The sequence below is a fragment of the Haemaphysalis longicornis genome, unplaced genomic scaffold (assembly GCF_048455015.1).
Source record: "Haemaphysalis longicornis isolate Haplotype H1 unplaced genomic scaffold, Haemaphysalis longicornis Haplotype H1 scaffold_1, whole genome shotgun sequence".
Classification (NCBI taxonomy): Eukaryota; Metazoa; Arthropoda; class Arachnida; order Ixodida; family Ixodidae; genus Haemaphysalis; species Haemaphysalis longicornis.
Window position 1 is genome coordinate 445,536,629 of NW_027526203.1, and position 17,666 is coordinate 445,554,294.

Below are 17,666 nucleotides of genomic sequence, written 5' to 3' on the forward strand. Positions count from 1 at the left end.
AAATTGCGCGCTTGCAGAGCATACCTCGGCAAAGTTTGTGGGGCTCACTCAAACTCACTCACATTTTTTTTTTTTCGAATCACCACTCCCTCAAACTCAGACTCAATGCTGAGCAGCCCATCTACTCAAACTCAGAACTCACTCGGAATCAAAACTCAAAATGTACTCAGAACTCAAAATGTACTCAAACTCAAAATCTACTCAAAACTCAATATGTACTCAAACTCAAAATGTACTCAAACTCAAAATGGACTCAGAACTCAAAATGGACTCAGAACTCAAAATGGACTCAAACTCAAAATGTACTCAAAACTCAAAATGGACTCAAACTCAAAATGTACTCAGAACTCGAAATGTACTCAAAACTCATATGTACTCAAACTCAAAATGTACTCAAATTTAACTCAAAATGTACTCAGAACTCAAAATGGACTCAAACTCAAAATGTACTCAGAACTCAAAATGGACTCAAACTCAAAACGTACTCAAACTCAAAATGTACTCAAACTCAAAATGGACTCAAAACTCAAAATGTACTCAAAACTCGAAATGGGCTGAGCACTCAAAATGGATTCAGAACTCAAATGGCCTCACAACTATCTCGTGCTAGGAATTTACTGTCGCTCAGATGGACTCTGATTTCATTAGCATTCAGTGTTGTCAAATCCACGCGTGGTAAAAATATTACGGGTGCAAATTCGTGAGCTCAAACTCTTGCATTCAGCACGACATGACACCGTAGCTCCTGTGAGGTCGGAAACAATTTTCGTTGCAGATTTAATACAGCTATACCTGCTGCCCATGATGACTAGTGCTGGTTGCAAGCAATTGTACGTATATATTGGATATCAAACTCTTGATGTAGGCTTCGTGTTCGTGTTTATGACAGAGGCGGTCCAGACTCGATGGTGTGCTGGGTCCCTGGGATGTGCGCTCACAGCTCCGTTCATTTATGTTGAAGCTGTTTAGGGTTACGGTTCCGTGCATTCTTGCTCTGCATCCTGAAAAAATGCCTTGTGTCAATTGAAGCGAACTGTCTCCGCGAATCTCTGAAGCGCGAGGCGTTCATGGATACGCCTTTGCTTTTTTAATGCTTTGCCGAGTACCCCCCTCTCCCTACCCCAACCAGGATCGTGTAATGCCCTGCATTTGCACAAAAATGCAGATATCACGGAAGTTCAACCTGTAATAATTATAAAAGCATAAATATAGACAATTGATAAAACTAAATGTTAAAAAACGAAAAAAATAATAGTAAGAAAAAATATCGAAAATGGCGAACCGTGTAACACGGAAGTCATGGATAGTCTCAGATTGGGTTAAAATTCAGAGATATGTGGCGCTAAAGAATGTGGGGTATCAAATTGAGGGTATCGAGGAGGGAAATCACGTGGGACAAACAGAAAAGTGCCTCGTTGTTGGCTGAGGCACTTGTATTAGTTTTTATTAGCATTTGCTAGGTGGGATGAGCTCTCGTATCTCGGCTCAGCACCACGCTATCGTTAATTTCCAGCATGCACGCGTGTGCGTGTGCGAGTGTGCGTGCGTTTGCGTGTGCGCATTCGCGTGTGTGTGTGCGTGTGTGTGTTGCGTCAGTCATCTGTTCTTTCATTGTGTTTGAGATGTAGTCGTTGGAGAACTGCAGAGCCCGAGTTAATTCTTTTCCTTTACATTGTCATCATGTGCTAGTTTTGATATCTTGCGCTGATTTCTCATTGTAATAACATCAGTTCGAACGCACACACAAACTGCGCTTGCTTATTTTACTGAAGTGTTTTCCTTCTGTCGCAATGTCTGTGTATGTCTTGGTGGCTCTGTTGCCTCTCTATCTCGTACACTCTAGGAGTTAATGTCAAGGAGTTAATGTTAATGTCTCACATGTAATTGGCCAATTCTGGATTCGAGTGCACGTTGGTACACTGTGGGAAGGAAATTACGGACACGAAACGCGGTCGCAAGGCTTATTCATAAACAAATGTGAAATTCGCCTTTCTGATGAGCTCTGATGCCCCACAATTTCCACAACACCATCATATGTGTCGAAGGATTTGCTTGTTTGTTGGGACACGGGGAAATGGAGGAAGTAACGTTTGAATGGCAGCTATTAGCAGAGAGTTTTTGAGTCTGGGGATTTAAGTTCAAGAGCTTGGCATGGCTTTTGTTCTTACCCCATGCCATCCTGCCTCGATGATTCAGCAATTAGACGCCAATATTTCTATTACTATATACCACATTGATGGACATCTCTGGACAAGCCCTAGCATGTATATAGCACAACTGCCTTACGGGTTGGCAGGGAATTTTGGTTAAACCCTTACCCAGCAATTAAAGAAAGATACCATTTGCTATATCCTCATAACTATAATCAGAAAGCATTTTTATATTTGTCCCACGTGATCCCCCTCGACGAGACCTTTAATTTGATACCCCACACACCCTAGCAGGATCATATGGAATTCGTACCAGTCAAACTAACCATGACTCTCATGACTGTAACCAGGACGCATTATTTAAATGTCCGACGTGATTCCCCTAACTGAAATCTTCAATTTGACACCCCACATGCTTTAGCGGCCTCACCTTGAATTTAACCCAATCTATGACTCATAATGACTACCTCATGATTAGTACCACGTGATTCCCCTCGTCAAGACCGTAAATTTGATACCCTACATGCCCTAGGGGTCACTTCGAATTTTAACCCAATATAAAACTCGCCATGACTATCTCATGGTTATAACCAGGAAGCGTTTTTGTATTTCTCCCACGTGATTCCGCTCATCAAGACCATTAATTTGATACCCGTCACATCCTAGCGGAATCAATTTGAATGTTAAATTAATCTCCAGTTACCCCGGTCCTATGATAACTGGATTACACATTCCGCCTTTCATAGCGTGCGCTTTATTCGGCAATCATTTGCGTTATAAACGTCGCGCTCCGCATAGCTTGAAATAACTCCTTCACTTTTTAAAGCCACGCTGCAACATCTTGGTCATTTGCGGTGCGGACGCCGCCTCGCCGACAATCGACTTAAAAACAATGCCGTGCTGCACCTTGAACCGATGTAGCCAGCCATTGCCTGGGCAGAAGTCGGCAAAAACCCGATTTGCTCGGTTTGCCTGCGGCGAGGTTCGGGAAAGCGACCTGCGGCAGCAGAGCTGGGCACAGGCCGTCATTTCAACCCACGTCGCGGCGCTGGGCGTTCGCTGTAACCGATCGGCAGGGCTCAAAGATGTTCGTTGTACGTGGGATTTTATGCCATTGAAATAACATACATTTTGACGGTCACGCGGGTTTTGTTCGTTATAAGCGAAAGTTTGTTTAAAGTCGGACAGTTATATGTGGGTTCGACTGTATACGTACGTATATGTGCAGCACGTACCATACTATATGTAGCCCATGAGGCATTGCTAGCTCCCTGCAGCCCAGTTCTCCAGCACCCTCTGGTTCAGCACAGGCACATCTGCTGATGCAGGCATTCCAGACAACCTATGGCCTCTCCTTGCCTCGTGCCTATCACCAACTGAACTTCTAAGAATTCACGATTGCTGTTCACACATCGTATTGTGCAGATTGGTATGGAGCACATCCCCTTCAGTGTGCATTTTGCAATGTAGTAAGTTGCATCACAATTTCCAAGTAAGCCACATGCTGTTTTAGAAAACTGCTGATCAAAGATTTTGTTCTTGTTCTTCAAGTGCACCTACAGAAAATCTCCTACAAGATGATTCTGAAAAGCTGTGCCTAAAACATCCTTCCAATTCATCCCCTAAAATGAGGCCTTTGATCTGAATGGGAGGCTTAGCACAAAAAAGACGAGGACAGTGGCAGACGAGACAGGCGCTACTAACAGTTAGTAGTGCCTGTCTCGATCGTCTGCCACCGCCCTCGTCTTTTTTGCCCAAGCCTCCCATTCAGTATGTACCAACTTGCCCAACAGCACATTTTGCTGAAGGCCTTTGATCCTTCACCATTTGTGATGTCCCAATTAGAAGTGTGGACAAATGTGCAAGACGCGGTAATAGTAATACGCATCTTCACACTTTAGGCATTTTCTGTGTTACTAAACAGCTGTTGCTGCCACAACTGTTGTATCTGTACTCCCGGAATAGCAATATACTCATGTAGGCAAACGTTAAATTTCCCGTTTGTTTCTTCAATAAGCCATATTGAGCATGCATGAAAGGTGACTGCAGCAGTAGCTCGGACAGAAAAATGAAGGGGACAATGGCCCACAGAAATTTCTCCACACGTCTTCACCCACCCACATTTTCCCTGTTCACTTTTATTGAGCACTTGTATGACATTAATGGCAGCATTGGTATCAGAATTGCAACTGAATTAACATGAACTTAGTGGTATTTTGCATGTAAAATGCAGAGTTGTATTGTTTGATCGCTTGCCCACTGTTTAGCATGTGCATGTTTTCAGTACAAACACCTATAGCATACAAATGGTTCCACACATTTGCCGTTTACAAATTTTTATTCACTTCACAGTACTGACGTTTGATTCAAGCAGTGTGCACATGAATGTGTCATGCACCTGATAACAAACAAAAAACAAAACTGATAAAGGAGCCATCTATATGAGGCGTAGGAACATTCAGCTACACAGCTAAAAATGTGCAGAAAAGCAAATGTACGAAAGAAAAAAGGTATATATTATGTAAACTGAATAACTGGAATAAAGGGCAAGTTTATGCCCTGGCTAACTTGACTTGCACGCTTTTCTTTTCTTTTTGAAAGAGATATGCCAAGTATTCAAAATCTCACTGACATAACCCTCCATCCTTTGATATATATTTGCCTACATACTTGTGGCAATAGTATTTAGCTTGGTGTGCTTGCAAGAAAAAAAAAATTCAAGTCTTACTTGCATGATTCACGGGGTATAAACATATCCAATGTCAATTTATGTGCTTAACAGATTATGAAAAAACTGTTGCCAAGTGCTGCTTTGCAAAATACGGCATAAAATTATACCTTCAAGTGAGATTTGAACATTGAAGACCAAGCTCACATTACAAAATACCTGTTAAAAAATTTACGAGCATAACTGTAATAAAGGTAATAAAGCTATTTCACTTTCATTGTTTAACGAGAGGTGCCCAAAATTTATTTGAATTAATATGCCTGCACTGAGCTAGGAAAGCCAATTGGCCGATTCCTTAATTTTAATAGAGCTGTATTTGCAGATTAGCACTTGTTAATCTACAGTATGCACGCAATGCAAAGTCTGCGGCATGGCATAACGATTCACTCTATTCAAAATATTTAGTTTCACATGAGAGAGCGCAAGTATAAAAATACACAACAGCACAGAGGCATTATCAAAAAAAACATGACATGCGCATCGATTGCACAATGAGATCACAGTGCCACCAGCTCGTCACAACACAGTAAAAAGAGGAGGAAATATAGGGATCAATGGGGTAAAAATAAAGTATAAACATGATAAAGCTCAAATCTAAAAAAGGTAAATTGTAGTTAGCACACTAAAGCATGTTTTTGCAAAAGTGCTGCCTTAAGGCTCACAAAGTGAATAATGAAATGGGAAAAAAGAAAAAAGTCAACAAGCGCGACAAGGGGGGGGGGGGGGGGAATGTTAAGCACTCATCACTTTGGTCTTTGATTTGTCTGTGACATAGATCATCAGGGAGACAGAGCTTTTGGCTGATGGGGCTAGTTGTGTTGTTTCGAAGTAGTAGCCTCCGAGCGGGCTGGTCGCCGTTCGCTGAAGAGCCTGCTCCCCAAGTTGGTAGCAAACCGCTCTGCCTGGCAGTAGCCTTGCATTTCCAGTGGCACCTTGAAGATACCATAGTAGGCCCCAGCAATGCTGCCGGTCATGGTGCCAATGGTGTCAGTGTCGCCGCCCATCGAAATGGCGAAGAACAGGGCTCGGGTGAATCCATTGGATGTCTAGCGAGGGATCAGCGGAGAAAGAAAAAAAAGGAGCATAGGAATTGACAAAGCCCAAATTAAGGCCAATCGCGTAAAGAAAAACAAAAGATATTAGTGACTGCTGTTGCACACTTCTTGTTCATTATAGTGTGGGGCCACTGTTTGTCCAAATAAATATTGCCAACTAGTCCGACTTCACACATTAATTGAAGGGGTCCTAAAATGCATTTTGATCATTGTGCACAAAAATCCAGTGAGAACCGCTACTAGGCAATCATGGCTAAAATGCAAAACGGCAGTTCAACATACTGCACGTGCTGCATAGTTCATTCATATCCACCAGAGAGCTTGGCTCCACTTTGTAAGCGGTATGATTGGCCTGTAATTTGACCAGTAGAGGATGTGCACTTGACGCTAGTGAATAACTGTTGGCATGCCATACTTGGCATATTAACTCTTTCGTGACCACGGGAAAATTGACTGTTTTTAGGCGTCCGAGAAAACATTTTTTTCTGCTAAAAAAATTGGTGAGGCACTAATTACAGGAATACAAAATCCAGATTATTTAACGGCCTTTCCAATAACTCCAGTCTTTTAAATGTTTTCATACATCATAGTTGCAAAAAAAAAAAATCAATCAAAATTTTTGTCGAATTGTCGGAGAAAATGATAAAAAAGGAGTTGTGTATAACAAACCACCGGTAGTAGAAAAAAATTATAATATACAATTTGTAGAGAAACATTTCAAAAACGCGCCCTACAAAAAATTTCAACTTTCGCGGAACAGTTTGGCACACACAAAAAAAACAATGTTAGCGCGCGTGGTGCCCGTGCCTTGCGGTGAAGCCCAACCTCCATTTCAAAATGTGCAGTTTCGGTGGTTCCCTGGAAGAAATCTGGCGGCTTGACGTTATGAGAGGCACCAATTTGTTCCCACGTGATGTAAAAACATCTTGTCGATAACTGACTCTGCATTTACGGCCAGCACAGTATTCGGGACAAGCACGTGATGCAGAAAAACATGCATGGAGTTGAAAACGAAACTCTGTGGTTGATGCTTGTTGACGTTCACTGTCAGTTATCTCTCAAACCATAAACTTGCAGTTTATTATCATCTCCTGACTCGCTATTGTATTCTTGCTTGCAGGAATGAGGTTCGATGCTCTAGAATCATGCCCTGCAGACTTTGGCCGAGTAGCTGTTGTGCAATAAAAAAGATCAGCACTACGAACATCCTGCATTGCAGCGCCATCTAACATTTTTGAAATGAAACAGTACAAAACCTATTGGAGACTCCGTTCGAATGGACAGTTCAATTAAGGAGCAACACTAGACCTCCAAAGATACCCTCATATGGAAACGAAACTGGCAGGCGAACAGCTGGCGGTGTGTAAGGCCAATTTAAAGCGCTCTCCTCGTCATAACTGATATCCGGCGACTGGGTGTTATCTTTTGACTTGCATCGGAAGTTCTTATCGCAGAAATGAGGTTAGGGTGGGGTGAAATCAGGAGCGGCATGCTTTTTTTGAGGATCAGTAGCGGACGTTCAAGGCACCAAGGCAAGTAGGCTTGAAGTTGGGCAACAGCGTAGTAGCGCCAAATAAGAATTTCGTGATCGAGTGTTCGACGAAACTTCGTCTGGTCAGGGGTCATATTTGCGAATATAAAATCGTGGTCACTGACCAAGTCAAAAGGAAAAAATTTGACGTTTCGGAGCGCATACGGGTTCCTTGTTCACAATAAAGCGGGCAAGAGGCCTGTAAGGGATCCATGTGCCAGCGACGCGGAATCTGTCGAACGCGGAGGGAACGGCAGGCCCGGGAAGTGGGAAATAATGACTTTATGGCAGCCAGCCTGTTAAGCGCAGGCGGCCTCTGGGTCAAGCCGCTCGCGTGAGGACTTATTGTCTCGGGCCCCAGCCACGTCGTCGGTCTGTTTTGGTCGGCGCGCAGGGTGCAGCTGCGGGGGAGCATTGGAAGCCTGGCGGCTCAAATGGCATTCCGGGGGCTGGCGGCAGCTGGCTCTGGGGTCCGCTGCGTTTTTCGTTTAGCGGGTTGTAAAACCATGGTCCATCGCGCCACCGGAGACGGGGAGCTTGGAGCTGTCAACTGTGGTTAGACAGTGGCCGATTTATGGCGATAGCTTTCCCTTTGTTGCCCGTGCGCGCGCGGAGTAAGAGCGTGCGAGGAGGTTCGTGCGGCGGCCCAAGGAGGATGCGGGGGAATCGCGACGCCTGCGGCGGTCACCACCGCATCCCGTGTTCCCTACGGGTTGGTTCTGGCCGCGCGGTCCAATTAACGGGGCATCGTCCGCCAAAAGCGGGCCATCTTGGAGGCTCGCCGACTTTTGTTAAGATGGGCGTTATGGGCTTCAGCTGGCTTGAGTGGCTCTCCGGTCTCGGACGAGAAGCGTGGGAACAGGCGATGCAGACGAGCGTTCGTGGAAGCTTGCCCCGGGCGTTTGCACGTGTTTCCCCGGATGTTTGAGTGTTTGTTGTATTTGTTTGGTTTACTTTTGATCTCTTCCTTGTTTTTCTGGTGGGAGAGAGTGACCAGCGTTGAGGGTTGCGGGGGGCGTTGCCCACCGTGGTTTAGGCCCGGATTTACTAATCCATCCTATCAGGTGCCCAGGAGATACCGATTGGCCGGTGTATCGGGGGTGGGGCCTAAGTAACCCATTAAAACCACGAGACACGAGGTCTCGGGGTCGAATCCTCAAGGTTTTAATGTGCTATGCACGGCCGGCGTATTGCCGGGCTAGCCAGGTCAGGCTAGGGAGGATCTCACCACTTGGGTAGTTCTAAGGTCAGGGTCCGTCGCTGACGGGGGTGCCGCGTGCACAAAGTATTAGCTGACCTAGAACCCCATTTTATTTCTTACTTTGTTAACTCTATCTTCAGTCTGTCAATATTCTCTGTATATGTCTCTCGCTTAAATATACAGTTTTTGAAAAACCCTCCATCAACCATCGTCGTCGTGTCATCAGTGCCGTCACCATCAGGCACCAACGCAGATCATCAACAACAACGAAAGAACCTACCATCATTTACTAGGCCGTCGTCAATTTATATGCAAGATATGGCGCAATGACTTCGTGTAGATTGCAGGCATGTTGCCATCAGTCCGGTTGACAGTATGAGGTGTGGTTTGGATGATGAGTGACTCGAGGAAAAGACGGGAGGCCAAATTTCTTTCTTTTGCTATGATAGCGGTGTCGTCCCAACCGATGCAGTGATTGTGCTGGCAGGCGTGCTCTGCCAGCGCATTCGTCGTTCGATTTTCTTTTGCAACGTCACGTTAATGCTCCTTCATTCTTCGTGAAAACTTTCCCGTTTCACCGATATAAACGCAATTACAGTCAGCGCAAGGGATTTTGTATACGACTCCCGGGAACTTGTCACTCTCCATCTTGTTTTTTACGTTCACGAGCCAGCTGCGCAGCTTGCTTGAAGGCACGTGCGCTAAACGTAAATCGTATTTGGAAAATATGCGGCAAAGTGTTTTGCCGCGTATTTACGGCGATTTGTTACGGCGATTTGTTTCCTTCACTTCTATAGTAGCCGCCTTCAAGACGCATCTGAGCTTCAACATTGCTTGCAGACACGAGAACCTGATGCCTAAGTCGCTTCGAATGAAGACGCCCGTAAAAACGCCATGGGGCCATCAGATCGTTCGACAGGCGGAGAAGAAGCTGCTCGCTGCACGGGTCCAGGAATGCCGCAAGAAGATAAGAAGCTTGGAAACCAAAGCATTTTTTGCTCGGCGGCAGCTCGAACACCTGGTTCAAGATGACTTCCCAGACATCCAGCTTCACGCCAACTTCGTCGCAAGCAACAGGAAAGAACAATGTGAAGTTTCTCAAAGTAAGAAACTGGAATCTTTAAGGCCAAAGAAGGAAACGCACCCCAACAATGCAGTCCTAAACTTGTCATCGTATGAGCCAACGCCAGCGGAATCTTCAATTCTGCGCCTTGGTATGAACTATAACACGATGTCTCAGCCTGACCCGAAGAAAGTTATCTGCGCCGTGGAGCAAGCCGTGGGCAAGCTTCCACCAGGGGTACGTGATGAGGCACGCACGCAGGCCATCGGCGTTCTCTCGAGCTGGAAGAAGCGAACACCGTGGACGCGATTTACGGCTTCCGAAAAACAAGCCATCAAAAACCTCCGCAACAACGACAGCATTGCCATTCTACCGGCTGACAAGGGTAACGCCACCGTTCTTCTTAACCGAAGCGACTACCACGACAAGATGTTGCACCTGTTGAGCGACGCGGATACCTATGCCCCCCTTGCAAAGGATCCGACCGGCAGTCTGCAGACTCAGCTTCAAAAGCTGCTTTCAAGGCTGTTTCAGTTAGTGCCTCCGCAACACAAAAGTTTGTATTACCGCCTGTTGTGTACAAACGGATCCACTCCCGCTATTTACGGCCTTCCAAAAATGCACAAGCCTGGCGTTCCCTTGAGGCCGATCGTGGACTTCATCAGGTCTCAGCTCTACCGGCTATCCAAGTATCTTCACAAAGTGTTGAGCCCGTTAACTGGCAGGACAACGACGAATATTGCCAATTCAGCGGATTTTGTAGAAAAGGTACGGGACTTGGCTTTGCGCGAGGACAAGGTTATGGTATCTTTTGACGTGACCGCATTGTTCACTAGCGTTCCAACGGACCTTGCAGTGCAAACCTGCACGGAAGCCCTGCGTTCGGACGCCAAACTTGCTGACCGGACTCCCTTCGACGTGCCTGAACTGAGTGAGCTACTTCGCTTTTGTCTCAGTAACACTTATTTTTTCTACGGGCACAAAATATACAAGCAAATCCACGGAACAGCTATGGGCGCCTCTATATCTGTCACCGCAGCCAACATTGTCATGGAAGCGGTCGAGCAGAAGGCCCTGGACAACTTCACGCCCGCCCCAAAGGTCTTTCTATGATATGTTGACTGTTTCTGCATCCTCCCTAAGGATGACGTGCCGAGATTCTTGGAAGCCCTAAATTCGGTTGACCCTCACATACAATTCACGTGTGAACGAGAGACTGGGGAGTGCCTTCCGTTTCTTGATGTTTGCATTCGTCGCTCGAACGGCTGCCTCTCCTTCACCGTTTATCGCAAGAATACACACACCGGGTGCTACCTGCAGTACAGCTCATGCCACCTCATTGCCCACAAGAGGTCTGTCGTCTCGGCACTGATTACCAGAGCCAAACGCCTATGCTCCAATCAACAGAGATTGAAGGAAGACTTGACGACTGTGCATCACGAGCTGTCGGCAAATGGATACCCTAGGAATTTTGTGGCACGAATCGAAAATCACATTCTACGACCGAACGGAATTGCCAGCAAGACGGCCACCATGAGCGCCGCCATTACTTACGTTCAAGGAGTCAGTGAGGCACTTTGCCGCGTATTTTCCAAATACGATTTACGTGTAGCGCACGTGCCTTCAAGCAAGCTGCGCAGCAGGCTCGTGAACGTAAAGGACAAGATGGAGAGTGACAAGTTCCTGGGAGTCGTATACAAAATCCCATGCGCTGACTGCAATTGCGTTTATTTTTTTATTTATTTATTTATTTATTTAGATAAGTGCCCACAAACAGCATGATGCCTTCAGCGTGGTGCACAGAAGAAACAAAGGAAAGGATAAGAAAGGGAGATGTGTACAATGGGGAAAAAAGAGTATAATAAAAATAACATCAATGGAACAAACATTATATGGCTGACTCACACATGATTCTACAATGCAAAAGAACACACTCAGAAGATGTGTACCACAGCGAAAAAAAGAGCATGAGAAATGAAAAAAACCTTAATGGAACAAACATTACATAGCTGACTCACATGATTTCACAACACAAAAGTACACACTCAGGCTTTAGATGTATTTTTAACAGCTTGCAAAAAAGTGCTGTAACGATCAAAGATACTCAGATCAGGCGCTTCAAGTGAGTTGTAAAGGAGTTGCATTCTCTGGACAGGACTTTTATGATTGACGGCAGGATAAAATAGCGGCGAGGAACGGCATCGTGTGGGGACATGAAAATTGATGGAAGTTAGCAAATCAGCAGAGTCAACAGCTCCATGAATGAGCTTGTGAAGAAAGCACATATCGAGGAGTGTTCTTCTGTCACTCAGTCTGCTTAATCCAGTGTGGTCGAGTATTCTGTCATACGTGTAATATATTTTCCTGAAAAGGTAACGATCATAATAGATTCGAACAAATCTCATCTGGACCCGTTCCAGAGACAGTGACAAGTATTGAGGAACAGAGTTCCATACAACCGAGCAGTACTCTAGCCAGGAACGCACAGCGAATACAGCGAATATCAGCGAAACGGGCAAGTTTTCACGAAAAATGAAGGAGCATCAACGTGACGTTGCAAAAGAAAATCGAACGACGAATGCGCTGGCAGAGCACGCCTACCAGCACAACCACCGCATCGGTTGGGATGACACCGCTATCATAGCAAAAGAAAGAAATTTGGCCTCCCGTCTTTTCCTCGAGTCACTCATCATCCAAACCACACCTCATACTGTCAACCGGACCGATGGCAACATGCCTGCAATCTACACGAAGTCATTGCGCCATATCTTGCATATAAATTGACGACGGCCTCTTGCCCGCTTTATTGTGAACAAGGAACCCGTATGGGCTCCGAAACGTCAAATTTTTTCCTTTTGACTTGGTCAGTGACCACGATTTTATATTCGCAAGAATTTCGTGATGCAGAAACAAAACCGAAACTGTTGAAGCTGTTTGTGAATGATCCTGTGGTAAATAGAACTACAACACAACTTAGAACAATGTGTGCAAAGGCAATAAAACTGCCTAAAATCATAAAGTAACTTTGCAAACAGGCACTGCTTGATATTTTCAGCCAATTTCAGGGATTATTACTGTCAGAGTGCAAACATGACGATTGAAAATCATTTTCTGATTCACCAATCATGCCCTGATAATAAAAACCAAACTCTGATGCAGAGTAATTATGAGTGGCATGCATTCTTCTTTGTTAGCAGTGACGCGTGATGGCCACGCCCCTTTTCCACACCCAGGTGATACAAACGCATGTCAAAAATCCCATTTTTGACGCAAAGATTAAAACAAAACAGACTTTGAAAGCGCATTTTCTGAGCTAACTCCAAATAGCTTTACTTGTTCCAGAAACGCCTGGAACGCTATGAAAGGGGGCTCCAAAGGTATCGTTCAAATTGAACGATTTTGAATAGGTGCAGTAACGAAAGAGTTAAACCCCCTTACAAGAGACACCTACCGGGGAGCACTTTCTGTCGCTCGTATGAAAGGTCTCTTATAAGCAGGGTACCATGTTTTCGACAACTGATCAACCACTAGTTCAATGTGGGCACCCTATGACTAAAATAAGCACACAAGAACGCTACAGCACATTGCAAAAGTTGACACAATGGCTGGCATGAGCTGATAGTTTGCCAGGTGGAGTCGCTAACGGAATGCAGCACGAGCAATGACTGCGGTGCGCTCCGGCTATTCATCAAGCCTGTGGACTTAACATCTGCGATCAAAAGAGCCCACTGCACGCTCTCGGTACTGCTGGCTCATGCAGACGCCTGCATGCGCGGTTGCACTGGAACGCTTGGTGGTAAGCTTTAACCACTTCTGTACGTAGCCTTTCCATTGGCGGGGATTCTCGTTGCCGTTTCATAGCTAACTACTCTCTGTTTGCTGAAGTTATAACTACATCTAATGTCTGTTATAAAAAAGGTCAAATTAATGGAAAAGATAGGGTGGCCAACAATGTGGGTGAATAGCGTCTCTTATACTCAACTCTCTCATACATCCGCGCCTCTTATAATGGGATTCAACTGTACGAGACAAGAAAGACCAATAAACTTCTCTACCTTCATACTATGGCACCCAGATAAAGGCTCGATCCTTGACGAGAATTACCATTGCACTGGCGAAGCTACTCATAGTTTGCTGGCTGTGCACATTTAACATCACACTTGCACAAAAATTGCGGTCTCAAGCTATTTGCACATTTGTTTAGGTGTAAAATGCCTTTAGCAGAACGCAGATTTGACATGATTGTGCATGTGGGGGAGCTTGCAGTGCAGGTGTTAAAAATATAATTTGGGTGGTGTTAGCACTGCAACACCGACCCCCCCCCCCCCCCCCCCCCCCCCCCCAACAGAGGGTTCGATCCACCATGCCATGAGGGCATGACTGAGAGGTCTTAAAAATTCAGCTAATTTATCCCACCTTGCATTGCCCTGTATGCACGTTTTCCTTCAAGGACTTACATGACGTTCACGGAATTGACACAGCTGTGTATGAAGCTTTTCATAAGAGAATTGCAGTAATCATATTCTTACACCTTAGTTATACTCTGATTGCACTGAAACGCTCGTGGTTAAGGTCACCACAGGGGATGAAAGTCGGGCTAAGAAAAATTTGAGTGCAGTTGGCTCTCAAGGTGCAAGCACTCTCAAGGTGCAAGCAATGAAATAGGTAGTCTGTCCGTAAGCGGCTATCCCTAGCATGCCTCTGATTCCCTCCGTGCCGAGATATTCTGGACATCATGGCCGTAATGACTGTTTTGTGCACAGATTCGGATGGTCACTGTCATACTTCGATTAGGAGCAAACATTGAAACTTCCTGTCTTATAATGAAGATTAAATAAACATCAATATGCACTCGAAATATGTTTAATAATTTAAGTAAACACATTAGATCTTCTAACGCTTTCATATGCATGAGCCTGGGCTACTTTAGTAGAGGTTTCGTACAATCCAAAACAGACAAAAATGGTGTCGTAGAGCTTGGGTTGTGCGTGCCGTGCCGCACAGTTCATTTTTTATGATCGTTCATTTTTTAGCGGGCAGCCTTTGCGATATTTGTTGTGTGAAGGTGAACTTGAAGTACCACATGATTTGTTATTAGCTTTAAAGCAAGTGCATCAACTGTGGAGCTTCAGAACATAAAGGCTTCCATGGCGGCTCATCATCTCTTTACACAAGGCAAGGTGACAAATGTGGGGAATTCGCTTGGACTTTTATATTGGTAGGTACCTTTCCTTTTGCCTAGGAACTGTCGCAGTTGTTCTGTGTAACATTTTAGATATTAAAAGATGCAGACAAGGTCAACGAGCTGCGCTTTCATTTGTTGGAAAGTCGACTTGATGCCGCCCACGTGTTAGCATGGTGTTTTTTTTTTCTTTTAGTCATGCATTTTTACAACTAAAAGTTCACTGTTTAATGGCTGTGCGAGTTTGAAAAACTATGTCATTGTCTTGCTCTGACTCGAAGAATGCGCCAGAAATGCGAGCTAGCCCGTCAAACATCACCTCGCGCAATAAAGCCGATCGACCAAAATTCATGCCTTTGCGTATTTTCAAAGCGGGACCACATTTTTTGGGGGAATTGGTTGAAACAGTTGTAATGTGACCAAATGTATGCAATAGGTCAATGGCCTTCACATCCAATTGGAGCTCTGGTTCTAATTGGAGCGGTGGCTTTTGTTTCAATAGTTCCAGAAACCATCTGGAAGCAATTTTTTTTTTTCAATTGGGCTAAACACTAAAACACAACTGCAAATTTCAATTGTTTCTAGTTGGAAAATTTCCAGTTGTTCTCAATTGTTTCTTTTTGACTGGGCTGCACTTCAATGTTTGCAAGGCTAACAGGACCTTCCCGGGATGCCGTTATAAAACCCAATCTCCGATAGGTATTCAATAATATCCGATAGGTCTACACTGGTAGACCTGTTGAATAATAGACCTAACACACTGATAGGGCAAGAAGCTAATACGGTACTAGCTTTTGCACATACGAATTTCTTGTAGGGAAGGGCGGTCACCTTGTAGTTCTTGAGTGGGCGGGCGCTACGAAGGAAGGCGTAGAGTGCTGCTGGCACGGAACGGTCCGCAGTGATCTCGTTCCCCAGTACAGCTGCAACTCTCTCAGGAGAAGCATCTTCATAGCGATCCAGGAGCATTTTCCGAATGACTTCCAGCTTTTCAACGTAAAAGCTGCACGCGCAAGGCAGCATCGTGTTAACACACTCACACGCGTAAAGCGGAGCATTAAAGTGAAGAGAAAAATACTTGTCGAAAAGCCTGGCTGCACACATGAGTGACTCAAAACTAGCTATAAATGCCATAGCGTGAACGGCTTAGAGGAGTGCCCGGAACCACCGCTGCAGAGGTCGGGGACAGCGGAGTGCAAGGCGGAGTGCGAGGCGAGTCGTCATTCCTTTGCACCCTCTGGTATGGACAGAAGGACGACATTAAAGAGGCACTAAAGGATGTGAATAACTTGTTGCTTGCACTGAAAGATCAAGTCTTTCATAGCCCTTCTGGCTTTTGCCCAGTGAAAAATGATGCCTCATTTGTGTGAAAATAACTAAAGCTGGCATTTATCTTGTTTCTGTTTCTTTCATTTTTCTGATGCAAAGGAAACCTTAACTTGGTTGAGATGGTGGCGACATGATAAATTCTTCTTTAATGATCCGACCGCTGCCGTGTGCCGAACAACCCGCTCATTCAGGGCCTGCGCTGTGGACTGCCGATTTATCGCACAAGTGGAAAACACCTTTAACTGGCTAGTGGAATGAGGGGTGAAGCCAATGGTTTATGGTTGTATAGGCACGTTGATATTGTTGGCAGCTTGCGCATTCACGCTTGTTCAATATTCAACCCTTCAAACTGCACTTAATTGGCCCACCAGGGTAAAACACATGACCAAAATTGGAGCCGAAACAATGGTGACTGTGGTAGACTCCGCGGTCACCCAGCTGCGAAGCCGTAGCAAGAGTGGAGCGCACACATCTGGTAGGTCTGAGGGCGTGATTCGAACACAGTGTTGGCTGCAGCGTTAGAGTGCACTGACACTCGTGAGGAGTGCTGATCAGCATCGCCTGCAAGCCTCAAAAAGGAAGAAGTTCCAACAGTGACTGCCTGTGGTGCTTATTATGCGCGGCACTGGGCTTTGTAATGTTTGGAAATTAAAATATTTTTTCTTAAATCTTAAATATTTTTTCTGAAATATTTTTTTCTTCTGGTACTGGCTACCATTATCTCTGGGTTAATACAAGACAACTATTTTTAGCACACTTTAGTGTCCCTTTAAACTGTGCAGGGTGAAAATATAGATGCTGTTGCATTAAGTTACACCGCCTGAAACTTTTCTCAAACGCCAAAATGAATGTTTGTTCTTGAACTTTATTGTCAAAGTCTGGTGCAAAATCATCAAAAAATTTCTCAAAGTGACGTTTTATGCATTGATATTACATTTTGGCTTATGAGGCATACCATAGTGAAGGACTATGGATTAAATTAGACCTTTTGAGGATCTTGTTCACCAAAATCTTGACACGCGGTCATTTTCAATTTTTCTTCTTCTATCAGAAAAATGGCTACAGCGGCCGAGATTGAACCTGTGCCCAGTACGCCTCAGCCACTGATCCATCGTGGCAGGGTCTGCGTATCGGGGTTTTTGTACTTTGCCTGCATGGGAAACAGCCTTTTCAGCCGGGAGATAAACCCATAGCCTTATGGGCTGGCAGCAATGCCTTAGCCACTATGTCACCAGGCAGGTCTGATCATGGAATGTGGCACAGTGCATGCACAGGTGGGTTACACTGCCCCATGACAGTTCATTATGAAAGCAAATATATTTTTCCCCCCATCATCAAATGCACCTGATAATTTTTAAGTACAGTGCTATTCCTATAGCTGTGCATGCTACAGGTGAAGTGGCCAAGAGAGGTCGTGGTGGCGGCGC

At 45.0% G+C, this 17,666-nt stretch overlaps 1 protein-coding gene across 6 annotated transcripts in view; it reads right to left on the bottom strand.

Annotated features, from left to right (window-relative positions):
• Positions 1–4,469: 4,469 nt before the first annotated feature.
• The window catches only part of LOC144155886 (ADP-ribosylhydrolase ARH3-like), a 30,146-nt gene continuing 16,949 nt past the window's right edge, over positions 4,470–17,666 (bottom strand). For all 6 annotated transcript variants that reach the window (XM_077687589.1, XM_077687593.1, XM_077687590.1 and 3 more), the window contains 2 exons: positions 15,742–15,913; positions 4,470–5,924 (listed from right to left, as the gene is read on the bottom strand). In XM_077687589.1, the coding sequence (XP_077543715.1) occupies positions 5,688–5,924; positions 15,742–15,913 (409 nt within the window). In that variant the 3' untranslated portion in view covers positions 4,470–5,687. The remainder of the gene's footprint in view (positions 5,925–15,741; positions 15,914–17,666) is intronic.